The 26722-nt window shown below is 40.3% G+C and overlaps 2 protein-coding genes across 15 annotated transcripts in view; one reads left to right on the top strand and one right to left on the bottom strand.

Annotated features, from left to right (window-relative positions):
- Nucleotides 1-26722, top strand: part of trim37 (tripartite motif containing 37) — a 128766-nt gene that overhangs the window by 95762 nt on the left and 6282 nt on the right. For 8 of the 13 annotated variants that reach the window (XM_069911770.1, XM_069911769.1, XM_069911765.1 and 5 more), the window contains 6 exons: nucleotides 5270-5458; nucleotides 9405-9695; nucleotides 13549-13677; nucleotides 14732-14918; nucleotides 16248-16363; nucleotides 21622-21771. In XM_069911770.1, the coding sequence (XP_069767871.1) occupies nucleotides 5270-5458; nucleotides 9405-9695; nucleotides 13549-13677; nucleotides 14732-14918; nucleotides 16248-16363; nucleotides 21622-21771 (1062 nt within the window). Of the gene's footprint in view, nucleotides 1-5269; nucleotides 5459-9404; nucleotides 9696-13548; nucleotides 13678-14731; nucleotides 14919-16247; nucleotides 16364-16495; nucleotides 16596-21621; nucleotides 21772-24604; nucleotides 24660-25020; nucleotides 25118-26722 lie in introns of those variants that run through there. The other 5 variants (XM_069911773.1, XM_069911772.1, XM_069911774.1 and 2 more) reach the window with 3 other exon arrangements.
- The window catches only part of ppm1e (protein phosphatase, Mg2+/Mn2+ dependent, 1E), a 151631-nt gene continuing 137963 nt past the window's right edge, over nucleotides 13055-26722 (bottom strand). Inside the window, exons 8-10 of one of the 2 annotated variants that reach the window (XR_011348887.1) lie at nucleotides 23542-23627; nucleotides 22851-23080; nucleotides 13055-14489 (exon numbers count right to left, since the gene is read on the bottom strand). The gene's annotated coding sequence lies outside the window, so the exon portion shown is untranslated. The remainder of the gene's footprint in view (nucleotides 14490-22850; nucleotides 23081-23541; nucleotides 23628-26722) is intronic. The other variant, XR_011348886.1, reaches the window with a different exon arrangement.

The following is a 26722-nucleotide window of genomic DNA, read 5'->3' as shown; positions in this document are numbered from 1 at the left end:
GTTTCTAAAGTTAAAAGAAAATTGTTTATCTCTCTGCTACAAATCTAATGGTGAATCAAATAATAAACAAAATTGGATTATAGTTTGAATCAGGCCATTCATCAGAACTAAATCCACCTGGTCAGATAGTGATTTGTCTGCTGTGGAGGCAGATTATCTAGTTCTTTGCATTTGAACCACTTTATTTGCACAATAATATTCATTAGAATTAGTCATCTTAATTAAATGTGAAATTTTCTAGTTTCCTTTCCCAACCACTATGTGAGTCAGGCAAGCCATTTGCCTCGCATTGCAATTTTGTCCGTGAGGAAGACAGCCATTGGCTTTTTGCCTATCCTTGAGGAATCAGAATTTGTCATGGACAAGTCATGAAATTCGTTGGAGATGCCTTGCTTGACTTCCGTCACCTTTCCTGTTGTCATGTGTCTTGATTTTAAAAAGTACCAGCAATGCAATTGTTTAACCTTGGGAGGAGAAATTGAGACATTTTTGGGTTGGATTTTGCCTTTTCATTTTCTTTGTGGGGACATGAGCATTGCTGGCAAGCCACTGATTCATGCCCATCCCTAATTGCACTTTTGAGAAAAGGGTGATGAACCATCTGATAAGGTGGAATGAAGACTCAGCAATGCATTTGCATGTCTGACTGGTGTGCTACTGGGGGAGTTTGTTGTGGTTTGTGTCTGTTGCCTGTATTAGTCTTGGTGATTGAGGCTGTGGATGTGGGGGTCACTGTTGCAGTAGTCTGAGTGAATAAATATGGTGCAGTTTGTAAATGGTTCACACTTCAGCTACTGTGCGCCAAGGATGGAGGAAATCAATATTTTATATTCTTGAATAGACAGCTGATTATTGAGTCAGTCTTGGATCTGCTCTTGAGGCCATAGTGGACTGATTCTTTGTAGGATTTGATGCAAGAATCCAAGTTGTAAAACATAATTGATTTGGTAAAAGGGATATGTAAATCTATAGAGATTTGGATATAAAGGGAATTGTGCATGAATTATTTTGAATTATGGAGCAGATGAAAGGACTGATTTTTTTTTCCTCAATTTCCCCATCCATGCAGAATGGGAATAGTTCCCTTGGTCCTCAATGTTCCTCTGCATCCAAAATATTTCTTTCAGCTCAAAATCAACATGATCTCAACACCAGTCATCTTTTCCTTCTCTCTCTTCCCCCCACCCACCCCCCCCCCCCCCCACCACACACTTCCTTTCTGTGGAAAAGCTTTGCACCCATTCATTCCTCCATTACCCTGCCATCATGAGAACGGTAGCCCTTGTTCATTATTTTCCTTCCCCACTAACCAGAACAAACCAGTCCTCTGGATGAGGCAGATGTTCGCCTGTACCTGTTCTAACATAGTCCGCTGTATCTGATACTCACGATGTGGCTCTCATCTACATGGTAAATTAGGAACTGTTTTCTGAGCTCTGTCTATAATGACCACCTCGAGCTTTGGTTGGACATCACTCTGACCTACGTGTCCTTGGGGATGCTACAGAGAAGCCAAACAAAAATGAAGCTTACAACCCAATGGTTTGAATATTGCATTTTCGAATCTCTGGTAACCAAACCCCTGTGCTCTCCTGCATAAATTCTTCTGTCCAACAGGTTTTCTTCCTTTGTTCAACCATTCCATGAACTCCTGCACCTAATTCCATCTACCCATCTTGCCGTCCTCATCTGGTTCTAACTGACACCTACCAGGTTTCATCTTCCTCTCTCCTTCAAGGTGTCATCTCTTGCCTCCACAGATGCTGCTGGACCTGTTGAAGTTCTTCCATCATTCTGTTTTTCTGCTCTGTATACAGTTTACATCTGTGAACTAACTTATTGATTTGTTTGCATAAATGCCCAGTTCTTTTGCGGTTTGTAGTTTCTCACCTATAGTGAAATATTTCAATTAATGCTTGGGTACAGAGTGGCAATGGACCACATGGAATTCCATCTGCCACCATTTAACCAATTATTTAATCTGTCTGCATCCTTTATGAAAGTGAATGTACCCATCTGTGCATTTTTCTGCATCTACCAAATTTGGAACAATTTGAAAGCCTGAGCAGTCAGTTAAATCACTGATGTACTCCATAAAGCTTTAGAAGAGATTACTGGGAACAACTTGTCATTTAATTTTGCAGCAAAGGAGGCAATTCAACATATCAACTCCTGCTGTTTTTCTGAAAAATCCCATTGCCTCACTTAATTCCCCATTATTGATTCTCTCTAATATGCCCTAATTCTACCTGCCACCTACACAAGGTAATTTACAGTTCCCATTTAAACAAACAACCATTGCATTGTGGGTAGAAAGTGGAACACATGGGGAAATCCCATTTGTTCACATGGAGGACAGTCAAATTCCACATGGAGAATACCAAGGCAAGAATTGATCCTGGATTACTAGAAATGCAAGGGAGCTGTGCTATGTGCAGTGCCTTGCCAATTTTCTTTATTATTATTTTCAATTTGTATGGTAGGGTTTACTGTTTTTGTGCCACTTTCTATTTACTAATCTCGTATTAAACAAAGACCATATCAGTAATATCTGGAGAAACACAAATAATAATGTCAAAAATCCTTTAAAAATCAATATTGACTCACTGGGGAACTGGGATTTGTCCAAGTGTTAAATTGCTCCATCTTATAGTTTTTAATAATGTCTTACAACAAACCTCTTGTGGTTACCTGAGAAATCTTTTCTGTAGAGTTTCTATATCCTTTTCTTTGTATTAGTTTGGGAATGTCCGTTCAGCTGACAGTCATGCTACCCAACAAATGTCTATCCTTAATCCCATTTTCCAGCACTTGGGTTATAGTATGATGAAATAAATACTTTCATGTTGTATGCGAGCTGGACATTTTTTTTATTCCGGAGGAAAACCACAAGTTTCCCATTAGCTACTCGATCACTTTTTGAACCTATTAAATGCAACAAACTCTGGTCTAGTTTTTTTATGTGCCATCCTGGTGATGGTTTCTTTTCTCTTGCCTTGAAGATGAGTACAGTGTCAGAGCAAATTTAACATTTTTTTTTAATGGGGCTTCTGTTGGGATCTCTGTGATGGGTTCCTTGTTCACTGTTCTTGATTGAGTTGATAATTAAAATACTGACTTTGCCAGTTTGCTTTTAACTTTCCCATTCAGCCTTCCAGCTTGATCATTCCTTTCAGCCATTGGATTGTAATGGGACAGAATTTAATGATGGAGAATATGTTAATTGTGCAAAATATTTTTGTGCAGATTTTGTTATTCTTCCAGATGTGCTATTCCCATGTTCAAGGCCCCTTTTGTTGTAACATGATATACTTTAACTTTTGACTGCTGTAAGACAGACAAAGTATCATGATTAGTGTTGTCTAGCACCCCTCACAGTGTGAGAGAAAGAGAGGCAAAAGAAAGTCCTTTAGTGTCTGAATTCACCTTCAGCGCTCCTGCAGCCTCTGCAGTCGCCCAAACTCCTATTCGATCCATCAGCAATCCAAGCTCCAGATCCAAATCTCCGATGTGATCAAGAGCCCTTCTCACCCATGGCACCCTCTCAAATCCCTGCTCTGATACCTATTCCCACGAGCCATTGTCCATTGCCCACGTGGGTCCCCCAACCACGTCACCCACAGCCTGTGTGCATTTCTGAGCCCCTCACTGGTCTGCTGCTGTGGTCACTCTCCCGTAGGGTCTCCTCTGCTTCTCCTACTCAGTGAGGAGAGTTTCTCCCTGTTTATTGTGCCCTAATCTGGTCCACCTCGCCCCAGAGTCTACAGCCCCTCATGGCCACTGCCCAGACACATTTGCCACCATCTTTGGTATTGACCTCTGCGGTTTCAGGACTTACAAACACTGTCAACTCTTTTAACAGGCTGTTTGAAGCCTGTACAGAGCCACTGGCATGAGGACTAGACAGTTGAACCCTTCAGAGCAGTGCTGTCTCTGCTCTCTCATTACAGCAGTTCTGGCAGTACTGTTATTTTTTTTCCGTATGACATGCCTGTAAGAGCCCATTGTTACCCAGTGTATGAGCACAATTAACAGTATTTGTGGCAATTTATTGCATTTGTTCAATGGTGACTCCTTAGGATGTTAGCTGTGGCAGTCTAATTTTGGAATTGCTGAATCTAGTTAATTAGAATCTCTTGTTGGAATTTGCAATACTTAACATTTAAGATAAATTACAGGCTTTTTATTGCCAGCTCCACATGTGGAATATGATCTGTTGAGAAAATTGAAGTTTAAACTCTTAAAATCGGCATAGACTAGTTAGGCTAATGAACTGTTGGTAATCCACGAGTTTATTTTTTTGCCTGACCAACTTTAAGATTTGATAATGAGGAAAGATAATTCTGTAGCCCTTTGTACATATTCAGTTTAAATTTTCTGCCAAATCATTGTTTATATTGGTGAAACTTTCCCATTTGAGATCCAAATTTCTTAATAAATAAGACATCGTGGTGGTTCTGAGGTGCATGTACAAATAGAAAAACCAGATATTCTTCTTGGTGAAGAAGCGTTTCTGTGCAGTTGTGGAGTGAAGTTTGTTTTTTGATGCCTGAGGCATTGGGATAGGCTAAGCATTGTTGTGTGATGTGTAGGGGTTTTCAAAAAAAAACAAGTGGCAGAGACGTTTGATTGAACTGGTGAAGATCTGGTAATGCGCTGCCAGAAGTGAAAATGATCCAGCGTGTGCCAATACAATATACCAATAAGAAGCTGGAAACTTTGTTTGTAGTGTGACTACGAGTATGAAATTTGCACAAGCTATTATGTTCAGAAATTGTTACTTTCACCCTGGCAATTACCTATTAATGTTTTAGTTTTCAGTGGTATTTATTTTGGAATATGAAGAAAATGGATGTTGGATATTCTGAAATATAAATGCATGATTTGTAATTCAACAGAAGTTCATCAGTCTGTCAGGAAGAAAAGTTGGTTTTGAACCATTTGGCTAATTTCTTACCCATAGAAAACTGAGTCCTTGAGGGTAAAGATGAGAATTAAAGTACAGGTTGACATTGCCAAAAAATTTTTATTTTTTCTTCACTACATTATATACCATGTAAGTGGCTATCAGTCCAAAATACTGAGCCATCATGAAAATAGTGAACCATCACGAGGTTGACAAGAATAAGTTTTGTGAAATTCGTTTTATGCTTGGAATTACTAACTTGGCCCATTTTAAAATGGGATGTATTGAGGACTAACTCGGAAGATCACATTTTCTCCTGGTTTTTTACTGGATTGACTGTTTAAATATTCCTGTTCTCCACAGGAGGGATGAGCAACCACAACAGGTCTTCAAGGCGGGTAATGGGCAGTCTGACCTCCATAGCCAGAAGCAGCCTCCTTGATATTGACCCTGTAATCCTCGTACAGCTGTTGGACTTGAAGGACCGAAGTAGCATGGAAAATCTGTGGGGTCTTCAGCCCCGTCCACCAGCCTCCGTCTTGCATTCAGCAGGTAGTTAATCCGCCTGTAATTTGCGAATGTGATTGTATGGACAACTTCGTAAGATTTAAAAGTCAGAGCTGCAAGTAACTGATAAATCCGGTTGGAATTCAGGTGATGGTTCTTTTCAAGCAGGATGAGAATGTGGGACTTATTGTAGGGAGTGTTGAGAGTAAATGCTTTCATGCAGGGATGGCCAAACTATGGTTCCTGGGCCAACTGCGGCCCATTTTTAAGTGGCCTGTTAGAAGAGAGAAAAAAAATTGCAGCACTGCTGGAGCTACTATAACAGCTGGACCTGTGGGGAGCAAAGATTCCCCCAGTGGGGTCAATCCGCCCAGTCCGAATGCTGTCGACCCTGTACAGGCTTTAAACAACCTGTTAAAGGAGCCGAAGGTGGTTGGAAACTGCCAGGTTTGATGTTATTTGGCCCGTGACTCCATGTATTTTTTCTGTATGTGGTGCACAATCAAAAAAGTTAGGCCAACCCTGCTTAAATGGGATGAACAATTAAAAAGGAAAAAATAGGAATGTGCTCATGGAACCTGTGGAGGATGGGTGGAGCATGGCATGTGGTCATTTTGAACAGTTGGGCTGAATTGTTTTTTTTTTTGTTTCCTTCTCTCATTGGCTGTGGGTTTCCCTGACAAGTCTAATATTTTCTGCCTTCACCAGTTTATTTCGAAGGGATGGTGGTGTAACGGAAGATTTAAACCATGTTTTTTACTTTTTCAGCCTTTGCTTCTGCAAGGCTGAAAATTTGAGAGCCATTTACTTGCTTTATTCCTTGTGGTGCAACTACTAATAGTGTGCTGACATTGGAGGAAGAGAATTTTCAGGGCTTTTTTCCCCCTCTGCTTTGGGTGTCAGTTCAGCTACACTCATCCAGACAAGTCGAGAGTATACATTACTTCTGCAGATCATGTGAGTTGCACTACAGATTGCCCTACTGTTACCTGTTCCTGTTCTAATTTATTTAAGTGGCAGGTCCGTTTTTTTTAAACTACTGATGATCCCTGGGACATTAATAACGAATTTATGAACATTGCAGTTATTGATGGGTATTCCCACTTTGGACTTTGAAAAGAAGATCATTCAAGTAACTGAAGCTGGTTGGGACTGGGTAGTAAGCAGTGATGCAACTTTGTACATGCAAGATCAGGTTGGCCAATTCCAATAATGTTCCCCTGGGATTGAGTTGTTAGGCCTCCATCTGCCTCCATTGGCAAGGTGTACCTTCAGGCAATGGAGAATTTTGTTCAGAGATCTCGTGGCATCAAGGGGCCTATACAAAATTGTACACTTTGAGATGCTGCCCTAACAAAAGTGGCCATTGAACCATATTTGGTCTCATTCAGCACTTCTTTTGTCCATGGCACTGCAATGAAATCTGGAGCTAAATAGTTCTAGGGCATCCCAAGGTAAGCATCAGTGAGCGAGTCCTGCTTGAGAGCACTGATGGTGAACCTTTACATTATTTGAATTTGACTCTGAGTAGAACTTGGTCAGATGGAGATGGTTCATCATCTGATGAAATGGTCCTTGTTTGACCTGTTGCCATGACATTTCATGAAATACAAAGTCAGCACCAGTCACTGTATATGTGTGAAAAAGAAATAGTGTATATCATGGCTAATGTGATTTATGGTGTGAAAAATTTAAAAAAAAAAAAAAAAAAACAAAGTCAGCACCAAGCATCTCACCTTTACCTTGATTCTGTCACTTTGGTCACACTATTAGAGACACACACAGGAATTGTAAATGTGTTTGCCTGAAAATTCATGTCAATTCTCATTTCCTGAATTCCTTGATACCCAGACAACCAAACCACTGTAGTAATGAGAATGAACAAGGACTTCAGAGAGCGATAATTTTGAGTAAATGGAAGCACTTTTTTCCAAAACTCTTAAGTGCAAATCCCAAGTTATTTTAATGCTGTTGAGTTTGAAAGGCTAGTAAATAATCAGTGTTTCATTTTGCTTCATTAGGAAGAGAGACTTGCATTTATGCTGTGTCTTTCATTACTTATGGGTGTCCCAAAGTGCTTTACAGTCAGTGAAGCACTTTAAAAGTGTAGTCATTGTAATTATAGGAAAAGCATCATTCGTGTGGTATGAATCTGCTGCAATGCCATTGATGGTGAGAGACATCCAGGTTGTTCTCTCATAACTTTCATTTTATTCTTTTTGGTTGAGATTGCTATATGTAAGGGCAGAAGGTTCATGAGCATTTAATTCTCCTGCATCAATGCCTCCGTCCCAAATTTGAATGTAACAACTTATCTGTGCTTAATTGAGGACCCTAGCTGATTAGTGTAGGAGTCCATGTAAAGGGGTATGCCCATGGCTATCGTGTGGCTCCGATTTTATTAAGGAAATGGGTGGATCTGAAAATTTGATTTTTATTGCTGTTGATTTTTATTCCCTGAACCCTATGCTAAAAATACTTGCATAAAAGCGTGCTTCTCTCTACATGGGTATTCTTGTTCTGTGCTCTCTATACACATCTTCCATGTGTCTTGCAGCATCTAAGCCCATCAACATGATTTCTATTCACTTTACCCATAGATGCTCAGCTAATTTCCCCCTTGAATGCATTGATTCTATTTGTCTCTAATTGGTGGTGCAGCAAGTGTGCAAGAATAAATGAAGTTTATTTGTCCTCTGCACAGTACATGTTTCTGCAAGTTTTGTTTGTACAGCTTCCCAGACACGTGAAATGTACAACATGAGGGGAAGGAGATGATATGAAAGGAAGAGGTAAAAGAGGAAAAAGTAATTCCGTAGGTAGTTGTGCAAAATCCGAGTCAGTTGAGAGGACAGATCTTTAGTGGTCTTGAAGTAATGTTACACAGGTGCCTAACCTTTTATCTGGGATTCAGAACCCTGGCAACCTCCAAAATCCAGGACTTTTTACAGTAGATGTCTTCTGCTCATCAAAGATGGAGTTTGGCGCCAAACATGACCCGACACCTCTCGCTCAAACTCCTGTGCATCCTGTTGCATTCCGTGTTGATAATTTGTGGTATCATCACTTAATAAGTGGCCCTTAATGGCACGCGCCATTGCTAAATAGTGTGATTATCACTTTATAAGATCAACCTGTCAGGGGCCATCGCTGATTAGCGCGATTGTTACTTTATTAGAGCCCCTCCCTGTCGAGTGTCATCGCCACCGTCCTCCCAGTCGATGCTACCAATCAGGAGCCAGTTTTATTTTAAAATGAATAAAAAATGCAAGTAATATTATGGTCTTTATTTATCTCAAGTCATTAAGCACCCCATGGCCCCCCTCCCCATTCTGTGTGTATGGTTTTTTTGTGCAATTTTTAAACATTGCATTTGCTTAAAGGGAAAGCCATTTTAAAATGATTCTGAAATCCAGGAGATTCCGAACAACGGTAGGTATCTGGTCTTGACAATCCTGGAAAAAGGTTAAGCATCTATACCACATTATACGTTCTAGTGTACCATATATTTTTTAAAAACTCTTCCCAAAACACTGGCCCTAATTTTGGACTCTCCCAAATATGATATATATTTAAATTGATGCTGCTCCATCCATTTACAAATTTGAAATTCTCTGTCAATTCACTCATCAATTTTTTTTTCCAAAGAAAAGTATGATATGTATGCTTTATACATCTGTTATGTCCCCAACCTAGGAAGATTTTACATTTTGATTCTGGGCTCTTGACCATCTGAACCAGCAATATGCAAGACAGTTATAAGAAATTTGTCGGTTTTGCTACTTTCACCAAAGTGCTTTTAATAGCCTTGCGTTGGATACCATTGAAAGTTGAGGTTCAGGTTAAACCTATACTTGGAGTGAATTAGATTCTGAATGAAGAGAAAGTCTTGATTGAGAATGAGAATATTGACAACTGAAGCTTTAAAGTAAGGGCAGAGGTTTAAATTAATGTATTTTTTAATTAAATATTTATAATATTTTGTAAATAGCACAATGTCGTAAAGATCGTGACCAGCGGAGACAGCAGTCTGTACGTCGTTCTCCTCCTGACTCCGGAGTTCTGAAGAGGTTGAAAGCCCAAATGGCTGAAGTCAGGAGCAAAATGTCTGAAGTCAAAAGCCAGATGTCTGAAGTGAAAAACAATACTGTGCCATGTGCTGACTTTGGGTCAAACTGCATCAGTCATGCAGGAGAACAGGGACCGTTGGGGACCTGCGGGATTGACAGCATGCGCAAACATGAATCAGGGCTGGACTTCTTTTCTAATTATTTAACTTTTGGTGAGTAACTAGAAGGTTATATTTGTTGCTGTGTTATGTGCAATATCACGAAACAGGAAAAATATCAAAATAACATGGTTCAATGATTCAAATGTATTAAATAATTGACATTGAGATGGTGTTCAACATCAAAAGTGACATCATTTGTGCTCTGTGATGGAGTTCTATTTTAAAAAGATCCAAAATATTCATACTACTTTAAATGTATACAGCATCCCCTCTCGTACTCATTTCTGTGTGCTTGTCTCCTTTTTCATTCTGCTTGGGGTGCTACTCATTTGTGCACATTTTTTTTTGCATTTGGAATGCTTATTTGTACAAGTTATAAATCTTTTTCTATTTTGTGGCATATTGAAGTAATTTTAATTTATTTTTGTTGGTGTATCTTTCCTAACTATGTACCTGCAGTAAGTAAAAATTTTGATACATCTGTGTGTTGGGCATTTATAGACAAAAAAAATTCTTGTATTTATATTAACTATTTACAAATGAAGACAAATGTTGGCGGGAATGTTGAATCAGTACACAATTATTTTCATTACTACCTTGGTCAATTCATCGATTTCAGAATGATTTGCTTCCCGTTTTGGGTTTGATGTTTGCTAATGAGAGTTGGAGAGTAAAAACACGAGATCAACTCAGCAGGTCAAACTTTATATATTTAAGATAAAAATGCATAACCAATGTTTTGAGCTTAAGCCCTTCATCAAGGTATGGAAAAATGCCAGCAAGCATCCAAACGAAAAGGTAGTAGGAGAGGAGCATGGTCCAAAAGGCAGGAGGTTATTGGTAGAGAAGGGAGGGAGGGGACAGCAGCAAGCAAGGGGAGGAAGGATGGCTGGATGAATAGAGAAGGAAAGGGGTGGAGAACTGAGGGAAAAGAGTGAGAATGCATAGTATGTTCTATGTTAATGTATCTGGCTAGAGAATGCCCAGACAGAAAATCAATTTACTGGAGGTCTTGGTAGGATAGTACAAGGCCATGGACAGACATGGGAGTGGGGCACAGAATTGAAATAGTTGGCCACTGGGAGGCCCCTGTCTGTCCGAAGTAGAGAAGGCCGCAAAGGATGCTGTAAGTCACTCCTACAGTGTTGCTTCACTTGAAAGGCCTTTTTCGGGCCCCAAACTGTAGTGAGAGAGGAAATGTAGCACCATCTGCAGCCACAGGGGAAGGTGGGGGGGTGGCTGGTGGGAGTCACGGAGGGAGGGGTCCCTATGGAAGGCAGAGAGGAGAGGGGAAGATGTATTTAGTTGGATCCGTTTGTAAGTGCTGGAAATTCTGGAGGATAATGTGTTGGATGCAGAGGCTAGTGGGGGTGGTAGGCAAGGAGAAGGGCAATCCTGTTTGTTGCATCTAGGGGCAGAGGGTGCCAGGCTGACAAGCGGGAAATAGAGGAGATGCACATGAGGGCTGAATTGATGGTGGTAGAGGGGAAGCCACATTTGTGGAAGAAAGCAGACATTTCAGCTGATCTGGACTGGAAGACCTCATCTTGGGAACAAATGCAGTGAAAACAGAAATTGCGAGAGGGAATAAGATACTTGCAGGGGACTGAGTGTGAGGAAGTGTAGTTGTGGGAGATGGTGGGTTTGTAAAATATGTCAGTGGAAAGGTTGTCTCGTCAGTGGAAAGGTTGTCTCCTGAGATGAGACAGAGATCCAGAAAGGGGAGAATGTTGTTGGAGATGTACCAGGCGAGTTTGAGATCAGGGTGGAAGGGTGCAGCAAAGTTCATCACGGGTGCATGAGGCAGCCTTAATGTTCTCATCAATATTGCAGAGGAAGAGTTAACAGGCCTTGCCTATGTCTGCTTGCAGTATGGAGAGAGTGCCTAACACTGGGAACGGGTACTTTGATTGATTGTGCATTCTCAGTGCTGTTTATGCAGGCCTTCTATGTGTTCCCAGTGCATGGACTCAAGGTTCTCAATCCCATCCTGTATGTTCCTCTTCACTTTGAGCATTTGTGGACCTGCAAATCCCAAGAGTCATGGAGCACATTGCACTTTAAAAAGGCTTGCAAGTTGTATTATCGGCAGTCTTCACTGATTAGAGTTTGCAGGACCGATCAAGCAAGGTCACTAGTACATTGCAAATTTCGTCACTGTCTGTCCCTGCCATATGGGAATCATCCACGCTTTCCAGCATTATGAACTTGTGTTGGTAGATGACATTGTTGTGCAGAGGGAATGCTCGTAGATTTGTTGTCGAACATATTGGTTGGGATCATGGCTTGCAACAATCATTGAAGCCATTTTGTTTGATGCCAAATTTTAGAGGGCATCAGAATTTTGGGTAGGTGTTCTGCAGTCCCCATTAGAATTGTGGGCTTTGAGGTGGATAAAGCTTAGTGCTGCTTGCTTCAGTTTTCACTAATTCAAATTGTCACACAATTCAAATTGTATGTTTACCTCTGTATGGAATTCTGCCACAGAGAGGAAGGAAAAGTTGAGGAGAATCTTGGTGATAGCTTTCCCTGAACCAGTAGGAAGCCAGGGCCAAGTTTATAGTTACCACACTTGATCACAGTGCAAAGGCTGAGGCCAAGGAGGACTGTAACCAGTTTTGAGGGTTCACCATTCAAGTTGACTTTAAATAAGATACAGCTTTTGTATCCAGCAAACAAACAAAAATACCCTTAACATGAAGCTCTAGACCAGCTATTTGCGACCATCTTTTGGATATGCCTCCATCCCGGGACTATGCTCAAAGTTTCTGGGCCGCCTTCCCTATGAAGCAGTCAAGTTTAGTTGATTTTGTTCTGTGCTTCTCTCCTGTTGACTACATTTTTAAAAAAATGTTTATAATTTCAATCTGTGACCCTCCCCCCTTAAAATGTGCTGTAGCTGCTCTAAATACTAAATATTCAAGTCTTGGAATTCCAATGCTTGGTGATTAGATTGCAGTTACCCGAGAACAGGACTGATCTGCTTCAGAATACATTCTGACGAACATTGCTTAGTTCTTTCTGTCATCAAAACAGTAAATGTCCGAGGAACACAGATGATTGGTTGAGCACTTCAGCAAAGCCTTATGAAAAAGATGTAGAATACCTGAGTGAATTTGGGTGCATGTTTGAGAAAAATCTATAATGTGTCCAAACTGAGGAAATTTGATTTGGATAAATAAATGTTGGCTTTTTTTTTAATTCCTTTTAGTCTTCGATTCTCATAGAGTTTCTTTCGTTTTATATTCCCAACATGCCTTTTATTAATTTGAGGGGGGGGTAAAAAATGATCTGCTCAGTAGCGATCTTGCTTTTTAAATTATTTCTGAACTAACTTTGGAGGAAATGGGAAGTTAAGCACAACTCCGATTATCCTTTTTTATGAAAATTTTATTTATTGATCATGACAAATCATACAATGAAAAAATCCAGCTTAAGGAAAAACAAAATACACGCATGATATTTTTAATACAAGTCTGATTATCCAAAGTGGTCGGGACCAGGCCTATTACAGATAAACTTTTTTTTTCGGATAACTGGTCACTTTTAAAAAAAACAGTCAGTGTAGCAACAGCAAATCACTTGTGACAACAATAACAAGAGAAGGATTTTTAAGCATGAAATAATGTTTAATTATTACCAAAAAACAACCTGAACAAGTTGTCATTCTGCTTCGAAATTTTTCGGATAAATGAGGATTTCTGATTTTTCGAAGCTGAACAGATGTCACTTCCAGATAAATGAAGATTTTGGATAATCGGAGTTGTGCTGTATGGAATAGCTTGTGTTTAAGCTGATAAATATAATTTATCATGATAAATTATGATAAATATAATTTATCATAGTATTTATATATTATATAAATATAATGATCATTTGACTCTGGTTTCAAATTTTCTTTCAGCATCCAACAAGAAATCTGCATCACCAAAACACAATCGCTCAAATCCGAGAACGTCCCTCTCTCTCCGCAGAGCACTGGATTGTGGGGATAAAGATCTCCATTGCCAAGATGGCTGTCAAACTACAGGAGGTAGCTTTTGTAATGTTTTGCTCAGTTTTATTTGGGTACTTTTTGATAAGATGGTAATTAGTACTTGTTTGGGTTGCAGATTGAGAAAAGAACCATTCAGAAAGAAACCAACCTTGCAATTATTTGTTTAAGTGCATAATTTTCTGTTGGTTTCTACATAAATTAAATGCAGCATGTATTTTTGCATGAAAGCTGCATGTTTGGTTCAGAAATCCAGGTTGATTTAAGAGCTGATATGAATAACTTGCCACAACACATAAAATGACCTTCCTATAATATCCTTGCTTTTAACCTTGTTCCAAAGTCACACAAGCACAGCTATAAACTAACTCAATATTCCATTTTCTTCATGGAATCCTCTTCTGCTTATTTCTGTTCTGCCTTTTGGAATGATCTAATAATTTTGTCTTTGTATACATTCTCAACATCTAGTGTAATGACCTTTTCCAAAAATTTAATCATTGCGTGGAGATTAACAAAATGTGATCAGCAAAATTTAAACGTGGATACTTCAGTGTTGATCTTGGCGCAAGAAGTACAAGTACTCCCCGACTTATGATCTATTCGACTTGCATCCATCTGCACATATCACCAATTTTAAAACTATATATAAAATTTGCGTGTTTATGTTACATTTGACAAACTATAATAGGGATACGGGGCATGTAAGCCAAAATTTGTGTACTTGTTAGTTGGCGCTCCGGGGTCTCTAGGCTGTGTGTGGCCATCTTGATTCCTGTGTGCATGCGCAAGTCTTGGGTTGGTATATGTGCAGTGGGTTCGCATATTGGAGTTCAGTTGGCGCTGTATTCCTGTCAAATACAACAAAAATCTTTGATGAAAAACATTGATTTAAAAAGTTTGCTTTAAGACTTGGGTAATCCATGCACGTGGGCAAAATTCTGACTTGCGTCCGTTCCGGGATGCGTCTCATCCCTCAGTCCCAATTACAGTCATAAGTCGGGGACTACCTGTACGGTATTGGAGATGTAATCTTGGGGAAAATTGGGGAACTATGTTTTCTGTTCCTAAAAATATTTTAATTGATTTATAGGATCAACAAAATCCAACTGTAGACAAGGATCCCCACATTGTATAAATAAATCCAACGATTCTGAGATGCTGTCAATCTGCAAGGTCGATGACAGGACTTCTACCGTTGCTGCTTCAGAAACATTTGGCCCCTCAGCACTGAATGGATTGACATCACTGGAGGTGTCACGGAAAATTGTCACAATAGGGTGAGAATACAGAATGTGCCTGTCTTCCCCGTTGTGCTGCTTTCAATTAAAATACACTTGCAGGCAACCTTTTCTGTTTTCCAAATCTTGCAATTTGTATACTATGTCTTCCTAAAGGGAGGTACATTTAATCTTTTAACCTTGAATTTCAAACTTTTCTGCATGATGCAGTGTCCAATGCTGTATCTCTTTCCAGCAGGACTGGAACTAATGCAGTTATCCTCTAGGATAGCATAAAATTTGAATGTATATTGCTGCTTATTGATGGGTTACTTTTGGACTATATCCTCTGTTCTGTTGACAGACAGCTGCAAATTTGTCAATAAACCAAAAATAGAATCCAAAAATAGCCTATGAGACAAATGATAAAATAATTTGCTAATGGTGGTAAATAAAGGGGAAATGGAGGGAGAATTCCTTCAAGAACTACATGATCTTTAATATTCCACTCGAGCTATTGTGTTGGAGTTTAATACTTCAAATGTGATATCTCAGCCAAAGCAGCTGTTTCCTGAAATCCTGGCTTTACTCTTTAATTTGGTGCTGTCTCCTTTGAGTTGTATTATCAAGTGAGCCAAGACGACGCTAGTTTGCGTAAATGTCATTTTTTAAAATCTAATTTGTAGCCCCCCCCCCCCAACAGTCACTCGTGGTAAAGCTGGCATTTTATACCGATTTGTAATTGTCCCTGATGAGTTGTCGTGAACTGCTGCAATTCTGGTGAAGGCACTCCAGCAATGTGCTGGCAAATGAACTATAGGATTTGAACCCAATAACAAAGGGATGACGAGTTGGGTTTGATCATGCCCGCCAGTGCTGTCCATCAGTGTATGGTCTTTCTGTGATCATGTTTCCTCCAAGTACACTGGCTTCCTCTCAACAACTCTCAAAAAGTAAAGTTGTGAGTTGTAAGGTTAATTGGCTGCTTAATTACTGTAAATTGCCTCTAGTGTTTGATGAATTGAGAGATTTGATAGGAAATCGGGGGAAGAAATAAGATATCACCTTATTTTGATACATGGGTCAGAGTAGGATTCATGCAAAAATGAGTGTTTGATGGTTGGTGAGGAAGGAACTTTTCCCTTGTGGTATCTCTGATCACTGCATCATGAAGGGTAACTTGTTCTACTGCTATCATTTTACTGGTGGTCTGTGGGAATGGAACTAACACTGGTTATGTTCCTCTAGTAGCATCTTGTGGAACATGTGCACTAAAGTTTTATATTTTCCAAATTAATGGAAGTCATCAAAAATCATGTCAGAATGAAAATGGAGAATTTGGATTAAAAGTCTTTTTACTAATCTTTTATGCTGTGTACTTGGGCCCAGGTCGATGTCCCAGTGCTCTTTCACAGATAGCCAGCAGCACTCCGACACAGAAAATGCAGTCACTTCGGAGACACGTGCATCAGCTCTTGAGGGTGCATCAAGCAGGCTCGAAGAAGGTAAAGTCTCACTGGTGAAATTCTTAGGGGGAAATAAGGGAGCTTGATGTACCATTATCATTGCAACATTAGATTCTATAGAAGTGAGCTCAAGCTGCAGTGTAACCTATTGCTTCATTCATTGTGTAACAGGAAGTGTCCATAAGGGCAGTGAATAGCCATTCCATAGTGAGGTGCAACACACGTATGAATTCAGGGGAGCGTCTCTTTATAGTTCAAAAGAATACCTCTGCCAAGGCAGGTTGGTGATTCCTGATAGTTTTCTCACATGTGTAGAGTGGTAAATAGAGGGAAAATGATCCTATTGTAGAAGCTACAAGAGAAACTTCCACTGGAGATCAACTTGTTGGATCCCACAATCATACAAGAGTAACATGATGCAGAAATAATTGGATCAAGCAGCACCTGAATGAAGAATAACATTCCAGATTGACGCCCATTTATCAGAATTGGCAAAAGGTCACTGACTTGCACCATTTGCTGTGTTACTCTTCACAGATGCTTCCCGACCCACTGAATTAGTATTTTCTGTTTTTCACTTGCAACATATGGAGCATATTGCCTTTGCAAGGAAAATTCACGTCCATTATTTCAAGAAAGTAGGAGAGGGAATTTGGCCTCACGAACCTGCCAATAATCTAACCCAGGAGTCAAATCCTCCTCTGTGCCAGACAGCCATAACTCTCAGTTCCCTGATCCAAATTTATACACTTACCATAATTCTTCCCTGTTATGTTGCATGTGAGACTTCAGCTGTTTGAACAGCATAGAATATTATATTGAACTGTGATCTTAATCCCATATCACTTCCTTCATCTACGTTTTTAATTTAAATGTAGACACAGCTCAGTAACAGGCAGGCCCTTTTGCCCACCAGCCTGTGCCGCTCAATTACACTCAATTGACCTACAACGTGGGAGGAAACTGGAGCCCCCAGGGAAAACCCATGCAGATACAGGGAGAACGTATAAATTCTTATAGCACAGGATTCAAACCCTGGTCCAGATAGCTGATGCTGTAACAGCTTTGCACTATCCACTATGCTTTGTCAACCTTTGTTAAATGTGGTCAACATTGCCTTGGCTTAAATCAGTAACTTGAGTCATGTTTCTTCATGTGCTGACAATCCTATAATTCTTTTAATTATAGAAGTCCCTTTTTAAGCAGCCCTCCTGTTAAATGTTGTCAATAGAGGAAAGTGACACCTTTATTTTTGTATATAATATGGGCAATTTGCTTTAAGCCCAATGCAGTCAGCTGCCAGGTTGATTCCAGGATGCCAACGAACAGCTGGCACAGGGAAAGGTTTTTGGACATTTCAACCATGATATTCTGAATAAGTAGTTGTTGACACCAGCATTACAGCTTCTTCAAAACCAGAGGACCAAGCGACAAGTTGAACCGTGGCATGTACAGTATAATGCAAGAGTTATGGAAGAGGCATGATCTTCTCAGCTGTTTGATATTCTATGCTTTGACTTCCAATCAGATGCTTTGAAGCTGCCAAACCACACAATGATGCAGCCAGACAGGATGCTCTCAATTGTGCTCCTGTATATTTTTTTAAAGTTGTCATGATTGGGGCCAGGAGCTTCACCTTCCTGGTCCCTGCTGTTCAATAGATTTAATCCTGTTCTTGACTCCTAAACTACTGCAACCTGTCTCATTTCTATCTTCTTTTCTTCCCATCACCTAATAATTTTTACTACCTCTTTGATGTTGCTAACCAAAGTGACTTTTTCCCGCAAGGCAGCATGTTTGCTTTTTCTTGAGATGGGTACTCAGCAAGTGAATCTGTGTGGCAAGTTTATCTTTGCTATGTAAAGAACACTGCTTGACCTCTTGAGTTTCTTCAGCATTGTTTTTACTTCCACCACAGTGTCTGCGGACTTGTGTGTTTTTGTGTGGTGACATGGTTGTCATAGAGGCTAGCACAACGCTGCTACAGTGCCAGCGATTGGGACCGGGGTTTGAATCCCAAGCTTTCTGTAAGGAGTTTGTATGTTCTCCCTGTGTCTGCGTGGGTTTTCACCAGGGACTCTGGTTTCCTTCCACCATTTGAAACATACTGGGGATTGTAAGTTAATTGGGTGGCATAGATTCATGGGCTGAAATGACCGGTTACCACGCTGTAAGTTTAAATTTAATATTTACACTAATGATCTTCATTAAGTTTTATCAGCATGTTCAATCTTCTATTACAACTTTTGTTTTGGGCCTCTTGTTATTAAAATCATTATTCTGTTGGCTTTTTAGCTTTTCAAATGCCACTTTCAAGATGTGTTAAACGAGTCCATAAATCCCTGCAGTCTTGCATCCCACAACTTTCCTACATTATTTATATTTGTTGTATATTTCCTGCTTTCGGAGATGTGAGGCTGTAGGTGCTGGAATCTGGAGCGAGAAGCCAACTGCTGGAGGAATTCAACAGGTCAAGCAGCATCTGGGGAGAGAAGAGGAGCAAATTTTTGGGTTGAGACCCTGTGTCAGCACCAAATTAGTTCCTCTGGCATTATATTTTTACAATTTATTGGGCTTTTTTAAATTTTCTGATCATTTTCTTAAGCTCTGACATAGAAACTGCATCTGTTATATTTTATTTTTACACATTTCACTTCCTTTGTCTTCTGAATTATTCCCCTCTTCCAATTTAATCATCCTTAAATTTGTTATTGCTTTGGGCTCCACAACCAGCTCCCAGTGCACACTGAATGTTAAGTGAAACAGCCACTCATTTTTAATTTCTCTGAGGAAAAGTTCTGTTTTTTTATTTTGCCTTTCCCTTTTTAAAGCCATTTGCTGTCCTCTTTCTAACTTCCAAGCTGCTGACTGAGCAGCAGCTGTCAGAGTTCCTCCCTTATAGTATAGTACAGTAAAACCCCAGTATCTGGCACCTAGGGATTAGTAAATGCTGGGTGAGTGTATTTTCTGATTGCGTGATTGGTGAATTAACGGCTAGGTGCACTAATTTTAAATGTCCTTTTTTTTATCAATTAATTTTCCTTTTTTGCTCATTGCTTGAATTCTGGATAACAGAGGTTTTACTGTATTTATCACAGTGCAGTCCACTCATTCACTTTCATTGCTCGGTTCCATGTCCTCTTCCGTAACTCTCGCACTGTACATCCCGTGGTCCAACATGTTGCTTGGTCCTCTGGGTTTGAAGAAACCGTAATGCTGGTGTAATAAGCGGTGTCTTGCACAAAATGAGGAATTATTAATCATACTAAGAGTAGAGTGCCAATCTTCATCTGAAAATGTTATATTCAAGTCTCGTTCCCAATCTCTTGATCCCAGTCATGGAGACTAAATTTAAATCCAATAAATTATTAGAAATACAAGATGTTAATCCACCATGAAAATAAGACTGATATTAAACAACAGATCAAGAATCTTGGCATTAGAAATTCACAGAAAAGTTTAGGTTGAACAAAATGCCTAATTTGTAAATATCTAAAAAAGTGCCTTTTGGAAAGATTAAATAGGCAAAATTATTTTGAATAAAAAGATCCTTAAAACTTTGACCATCTATTATGCTATTCCTTGAAATCTGCATTCACCAAAGACAGTTGAAAAAGATGGTTATCTATTATAAGACTAGACAGGGAAAAACCATTAATTCCAAAGAATTTCCTAAACTAAGCCCAAATTCTCAATCTATTTCTCATTAATGGATTATTTGTTCATTTGGAAAAGGAAAATGGTAAAAAGGATCCTAAAATTGCCAACAAGAAGTTTTTTTGGAAATTACCACTGCCAGATTTTAGATTATACTATTGGGTGATTAATATATGTGATTTACTTTAGACATGGAATTGTGGTAATACTGGTGTAAACAACTGCTAATTCAGATTAGGATGACTGAAATGTCCGAAAACCTTGCCTTGTACTGGGAGTTTATAGAACTCGTGGAATTGTTATCTTGAAAACAACACTTCAACCAAGTACTTCCACCAACCTGCCTGCTGATTGCTTTGGGCTTTAAAGCAAATTTCCATATTGTTTATAAAATTAAGGTGTCGCTTGTTGAATTTGTTCTTCTTCCTTCACCATCAGGCCACCCCCCCCCCCCATTTAATTTGTTCTTGAGGTCAATATTATCATTGCGGAACTGGATAATGAATCCCATGCAATGCCCAGATAAGCGTAGCCTCTTGAACATCAATGCAGAAAAAGTGATACTGTCATATTTTGATAATATTCACATTAATATGCAGGGTCAAGAAGGGGCTCTAGTGCAAGAGAACTTCAAATGATGTCATACTAAGTTCTCATCATTGCCATTCCCTTTCTGCCCTGTGCCAGAAGAGAAGAAAGTTTGTGGAGTTGGAACACCTGTGGGTTCATCCAAGGAGACAAATGGCCAGTTCACCTTTCTGTGTCAATAAAGAGTCGCAACATGAAATGTTGACTGACCATCTCTCCATGGATGCTGACTGACCATCTCTCCATGGATGCTGACTGACCATCTCTCCATGGATGCTGACTGACCATCTCTCCATGGATGCTGACTGACCATCTCTCCATGGATGTTGACTGACCATCTCTCCATGGATGCTGACTGAACATCTCTCCATGGATGCTGACTGACCATCTCTCCATGGATGTTGACTGACCATCTCTCCATGGATGCTGACTGAACATCTCTCCATGGATGCTGACTGACCATCTCTCCATGGATGTTGACTGACCATCTCTCCATGGATGCTGACTGACCATCTCTCCATGGATGCTGACTGACCATCTCTCCATGGATGTTGACTGACCATCTCTCCATGGATGCTGACTGAACATCTCTCCATGGATGCTGACTGACCATCTCTCCATGGATGCTGACTGACCATCTCTCCATGGATGCTGACTGACCATCTCTCCATGGATGCTGACTGAACATCTCTCCATGGATGCTGACTGACCATCTCTCCATGGATGTTGACTGACCATCTCTCCATGGATGTTGACTGACCATCTCTCCATGGATGCTGACTGACCATCTCTCCATGGATACTGACTGACCGGATTCCTGCCAACATCTCATTATTTGCTCAGGGTTTCAGCATCTCAGTTTCACTTCACTTCTGACAGATGATTCTCTACAGTCAACCTTTGTGTACAGACACCCACAGGCTGAAGCTGTGTTGCATACATACCAACAATCTCGAAAGTCGCATTGGCACCTGACCTTCTCTGTATTTACTAATGCTCTCTTTAGCACTGATTGAAATATTTGATGCATGATGTTTTCTCTTTGTTTCCAGTTCTGTCTCTTGAAAAGACGATCCTTCGCTTGTTGCCTGGGATGAGCACAGACAGCGAGAGTGAATGTGAGACAGAGAATGAGGAGCAGGACGAAAACATGTCCGCAGAGATGGTGACTCGTAACTTTGTGGTTCAGAACTCTGGTGAAGGTATGAAAATGTGGAATTTTACACTGGAATCTGGTGTTTCTTTTTCAAAAAGGCACTGTCAATAACTTTTTTTAAATATCCCTTTGTTTTATGGGTTCTTAATTTGCATATTGAAGTAATTGGGAATGCAACTCAATGTATACAGATTGGACAGAAATTAGAATCGATACAGGAAATTTGGCATGTGCAAGGAGGTCCGTTGGCATCGGTCATGGTATTTTGAAATAATGCTTGGATGTCTGCCCTTGTCTGGGAAATGGATTCATTTCCACATGCTGAATTTCTCGATGCCACCTAATGGTTAATAGCAGGGCGGTATCGAGGAATTTTTAAAGTTCTCCGTTTTTTGGAGGGGCACCCCAATAGCAGTTGCGGTGAGGAGGTGGTGCTCCCCAAGCCTAGTCATCGTTATTAAGCATTCCACTGGTCTTTATTTATTTAAAATGCACTGCTTTTGTTGTTTTCTTTTGTCAAAGCTTTTTTGTTTTGTATGTTAACTCCAGTTCTGCAGCATTAAATTATGATATTTCTTCAAAACTCACCTTTTGAGAGTTTACTCCCTATTCTGTTCCGACTACTTTATCCACTGACCAATTGAATCCTGCGCTTGCATGTGTATCATTTCATGGATGAGGAGGAATCAACCGCTCTTTATACCCATGGCCATGCTGTTAAATGAGCTTTGAAATGCATGTAGCACCTCAGCTGGTTATTCAACAGCTGCAGGATTGCATTTCATTGTGATGTGTAACCTTGTGGCCTAACAAAACCCTTGCTCTTCAATTATCTAGCTAGCAAACCAGCATTGATTCATTGATGAGGGTAGATGACTTACTTGGCAGATCATCACCTCTTCAAAAAGATGACAGCTTGGAGACAGATCTCCATGTTCACCAAGCAGTATGCATGATATCACTATGTCATCCTGCCCCTGTGGGGTCACATTGAAATCCTGCAATCCTTTTCGTCCCCCATCATTCAAATGTTTATTGAATGAGGTGGCTTCCAGAATGTTCCTGTCCTCAACAATGGAGTCAGCAAATGATTAGCAAAAGTGAAGATGAAACATTTGCACCCACCTTCAGCAAGTAATGCTATGTGCCTGATCCATCTCAATGCCCGCAGCCAATGCTGTTCATTCCTTGAGGTACCAGAGTTTCACGTCCGGGGATGTACTGAAGTTCGGCACAGCCACTACAAAAGCTCTGGGGGGCATCCATGGTCTAGGATCCTGCCTCCACTTGACCCTGAGTAATAGCCTTTCAACTCTTCATTTTCTTGAGGAGAAAACAGGAATAGAAATGGTACACTGTAAGAGAATGTATTGAATAAAGAGTACATTAAACAGAGAAAAACACCAACTTAAATTATTTTTGTGTGCATATTACAAATACTTGGAAAACAAAATATGATGTCAAGAAACTGTTTAGAGCACCTGATACAGCAAAAGGCTCTGGGACCTCACAATGTTTTGTCCCTAGTTCTGAAGCCCTGCACTCTGGAACTAACCTCCCAGGCATACTTTACAGTTTAATTACAATGGTGCATCTGTCCACAAAAGCCAAGGTAGGTCGAGTACAGCTCATGTAGCTGCTGAAGTGAAGGGTCTGACTTTTCGTCTGTTATGTGATCAGAATTACTTGCATAATCATCTTATTCAAACATCCATACTTGAATTTTATAAACTGCAATCAATGTATTTGGTGGTGGGGGAGTGGTAAGAATTATCTTAGACTTGGGCTCATTGAGCAAACAGTATCTTTGACCTACCACTTCCTCACAGGAGCTTCAAAATCAGGACTGCCAGCTTGGAAATTGCTTCTTTCTGCAGGCTGAGATTGAACGGTACCCTGGAACTGAATAAATCATTCTAAAATAATTATATAAATTTATTTTAAATTATATCTTTATGCATAAATGATTATTATGTACTGGGTATTGTGTGTGTGTGTGTGCACTGTAATTTGGAGAAACATTGTTTTGTCTGGTGGTAGCTCTCCACTGGCCACCGTGACAGAGGTGCACCAAAGAAAAGGTACAAGGACTGCCTAAAGAAATCTCTTGGTGCCTGCCACATTGACCACCGCCAGTGGGCTGATATCGCCTCAAACCGTGCATCTTGGCGCCTCACAGTTTGGCGGGCAGCAACCTCCTTTGAAGAAGACCGCAGAGCCCACCTCACTGACAAAAGGCAAAGGAGGAAAAACCCAACACCCAACCCCAACCAACCAATTTTCCCCTGCAGCCGCTGCAACCGTGTCTGCCTGTCCCGCATCGGACTTGTCAGCCACCAACGAGCCTGCAGCTGACGTGGACTTTTACCCCCTCCATAAATCTTCGTCCGCGAAGCCAAGCCAAAGAATATGTAGAGTCAGATGATAATAAACTTGAACTTTTTGTTAAACTTGCACACAGCATCCCAACAGACTGTTGCAGCAGCTCTTTCCCATGGAGAGAGGTCATGAGAGGAAATACTGGCGTTGTTTTGCACAAATTTGCTGGGAAGCAGCGGTCTAAGTATTTAAAAGCTGTAGTGAGGAAAGAGTGGATAACTGATCCTGACAAAAAGAAAAGGAATTTAAGATGTAATGTTTGCTTGCATTTTTGTGTAAAAACAAGAAAGTGATAACAAGTGCTGCTACTGCTGTATGAGAAATGACCACCTGTTGGTCGTGTCCTTGGCTCACCACCGAGTGATGTACCTCCAACAAGTTCTGCTGACCTTTCAAACCACAGGAGTGCTCATGACCCATTTTCCTCACTTTTTGGCATGATAAAATTTGTTTCAACAAGAAAAAAAATTGTGATGTATGTTTTTTTTTCCTGAAACCAGGTGATCTGGGCAATTCTGAAAACACCAATTTTGTCAATGGAGACAAAAAGGAGTGGTAAGTGAAGGCCGCTTCTTTTCATTACTGATGGTGCCCTGTTCCATCCATCCAAGCAGCTGGAAAAAGATTTTGCGCTGTGCTTTTGTAACATGTAAATATGTATTTTCCAAACAAAGCTGTTTTTCCCCAAGACTCTTCAAATTGCCTGTTTTCAGAATGATCTAGCTTTTAGTCTTGGAGAATTGTGCTTTGATGCCTTGCCTTCAGTAAAGTACTTCCAAGTTCTTTTAATAAGTCATTCCCCTTTGGTAAATTCATCATCATCTCATCAAATTTCTTCAACACCCACAAGCACACATTTTAAGTGTTTGCGTTTATATTTTCAAAGTGTTTTCAGTTCTTGTCTCCATTTATAAAGGTAATTCATCATAACCTCAGAATAATGAAAAATCAGCGACTTATCAAGTCTTTGTCAAGCACTTCTCTGCACCCATGACTCCAAGTGGAAAGATGTGGTGAGCATCTGCCCCCAAGATTGAGTTTGGGTCACTGCTGGATTCCTTTGTCACTGAATTGTTAACTACTCATCGACTTTCCGTATAACCTCCCCACCACTGAGAAATTCCTCCATGCTTGATGTTTATAGTTCCCTTGCCCTTTTGTCTCTGCTCTTCAAAGAAAAAAACAACCCATTTTCAACTTCCCTGTCCGTGGATTCTCTGAATAGGTTGTAGTGCCCTAAATAAGCCTGCGTTTTCTGCATTTGAATCACAGTTTTGCCTTTCTGCAATAGCCCTGTTTCAAACATCTAGTGTTTTCTGCTTTCCACATTTCTGACTACCTTGTTGGCTTTTGTTTGACTGGCACATCCTGGGCTCATGCTTTTGTTGTCTCTATTCTTGATATTGCTCACTGACTTCTTGTCTATCATCCTTAAATTTGTACTAGTTCAAAGCTCGAGTGTCCATTCAAGCTCTGTTCCATTCTGAACTAAAAATTCTCACCAGGTCGGATAGCATATGTCCAAAGCCTTTCGTCAGAACTGTTCTTGATCATTGCCAACGGATCATCAGCACTTGTTCCTTTCCATTGATGCAATATCTGCTCTGCCTTCTGCGACTCCTCAGTATGCTTCCTCTTTCATCAGGGCCCACTTGTGCTGATATTGCAGTCCCTCCCTTGCCCCAAACTTCTTTCTTGATCTCTCTTTTAAACCATTTAAAGCCTCCATTTGAACACCAGTAAATTTAAGCTTCTGCCACAAACCTTTCCTCCCTCCCAACAAAGATTAATCTGATATGTTCATTGATCTGGGTTTCCAAGACCACCTCTCTGGTAATGTAATCATGCCTCTTTACATCTGATAATGGAACCCTAATCAAGGCTTATGACATTGGCCTTCTGCGCTGGTTGGACCCTGAAATATGAAATTCAGTGATCTGTCGTGAATGCCAGTTTACTAATTCAATGCTTTTAAAGTTTCATCTCTGTATTCCAATCCTCACCACTCATTTTCTCAGCAATTTACTTCCAGTTCTATCTCCTCCAAGAATTTTCTTCATCCCTGACCTCTTGTGATTTTTTTTCTTTTGCTCACTCCATTGATGATGTGCTTTGAGCTTATCCCTCAAGATCTAACTCTCCAAAATGCTTGAACTCTACCTTTTTTAAATTCTGAAATTTAGAAATGCAGCACAGTAACAGGCTATTTTGGCCCACAAGTGCTTCACAGTCTGTAAAAATGGCATGAGATTGAAAGGGGCTGAAGGTGAAAAGTGGAAGTTTTGCTCTCTGAGTGCGGTGATGGACCCAGTCGGCCAAATGGCTATTTCCTTTTAAAAAATGGGTTGGTTTTCCTTTTGGCTCACTATCATTCATTGCCTCTGCGCTCCTGTGGAGTTGCCTTGGGGGCGATCCACGATACAATTGCAAATTGTTTCACAGCTTATTGTTCAGAAGGTACATTCAGCATTAATGTAGGCAAATGTGAAAGCTAATTTGCATGGCCATGTCCCACCTCAACATAAACCCGGTTCTTGCTGAGATCTGATTCCACAGATGCTACACGCTTCAGTACCTTGTCCCGATAAAAGCTGTCTTTGTGCGGTGTTCAAGTGAAA

The sequence above is a fragment of the Narcine bancroftii genome, chromosome 14 (genome assembly GCF_036971445.1).
Source record: "Narcine bancroftii isolate sNarBan1 chromosome 14, sNarBan1.hap1, whole genome shotgun sequence".
Classification (NCBI taxonomy): domain Eukaryota; kingdom Metazoa; phylum Chordata; class Chondrichthyes; order Torpediniformes; family Narcinidae; genus Narcine; species Narcine bancroftii.
Note: the sequence above shows the minus strand (reverse complement) of the source record. Positions and strands in the feature narration are given on the sequence as shown.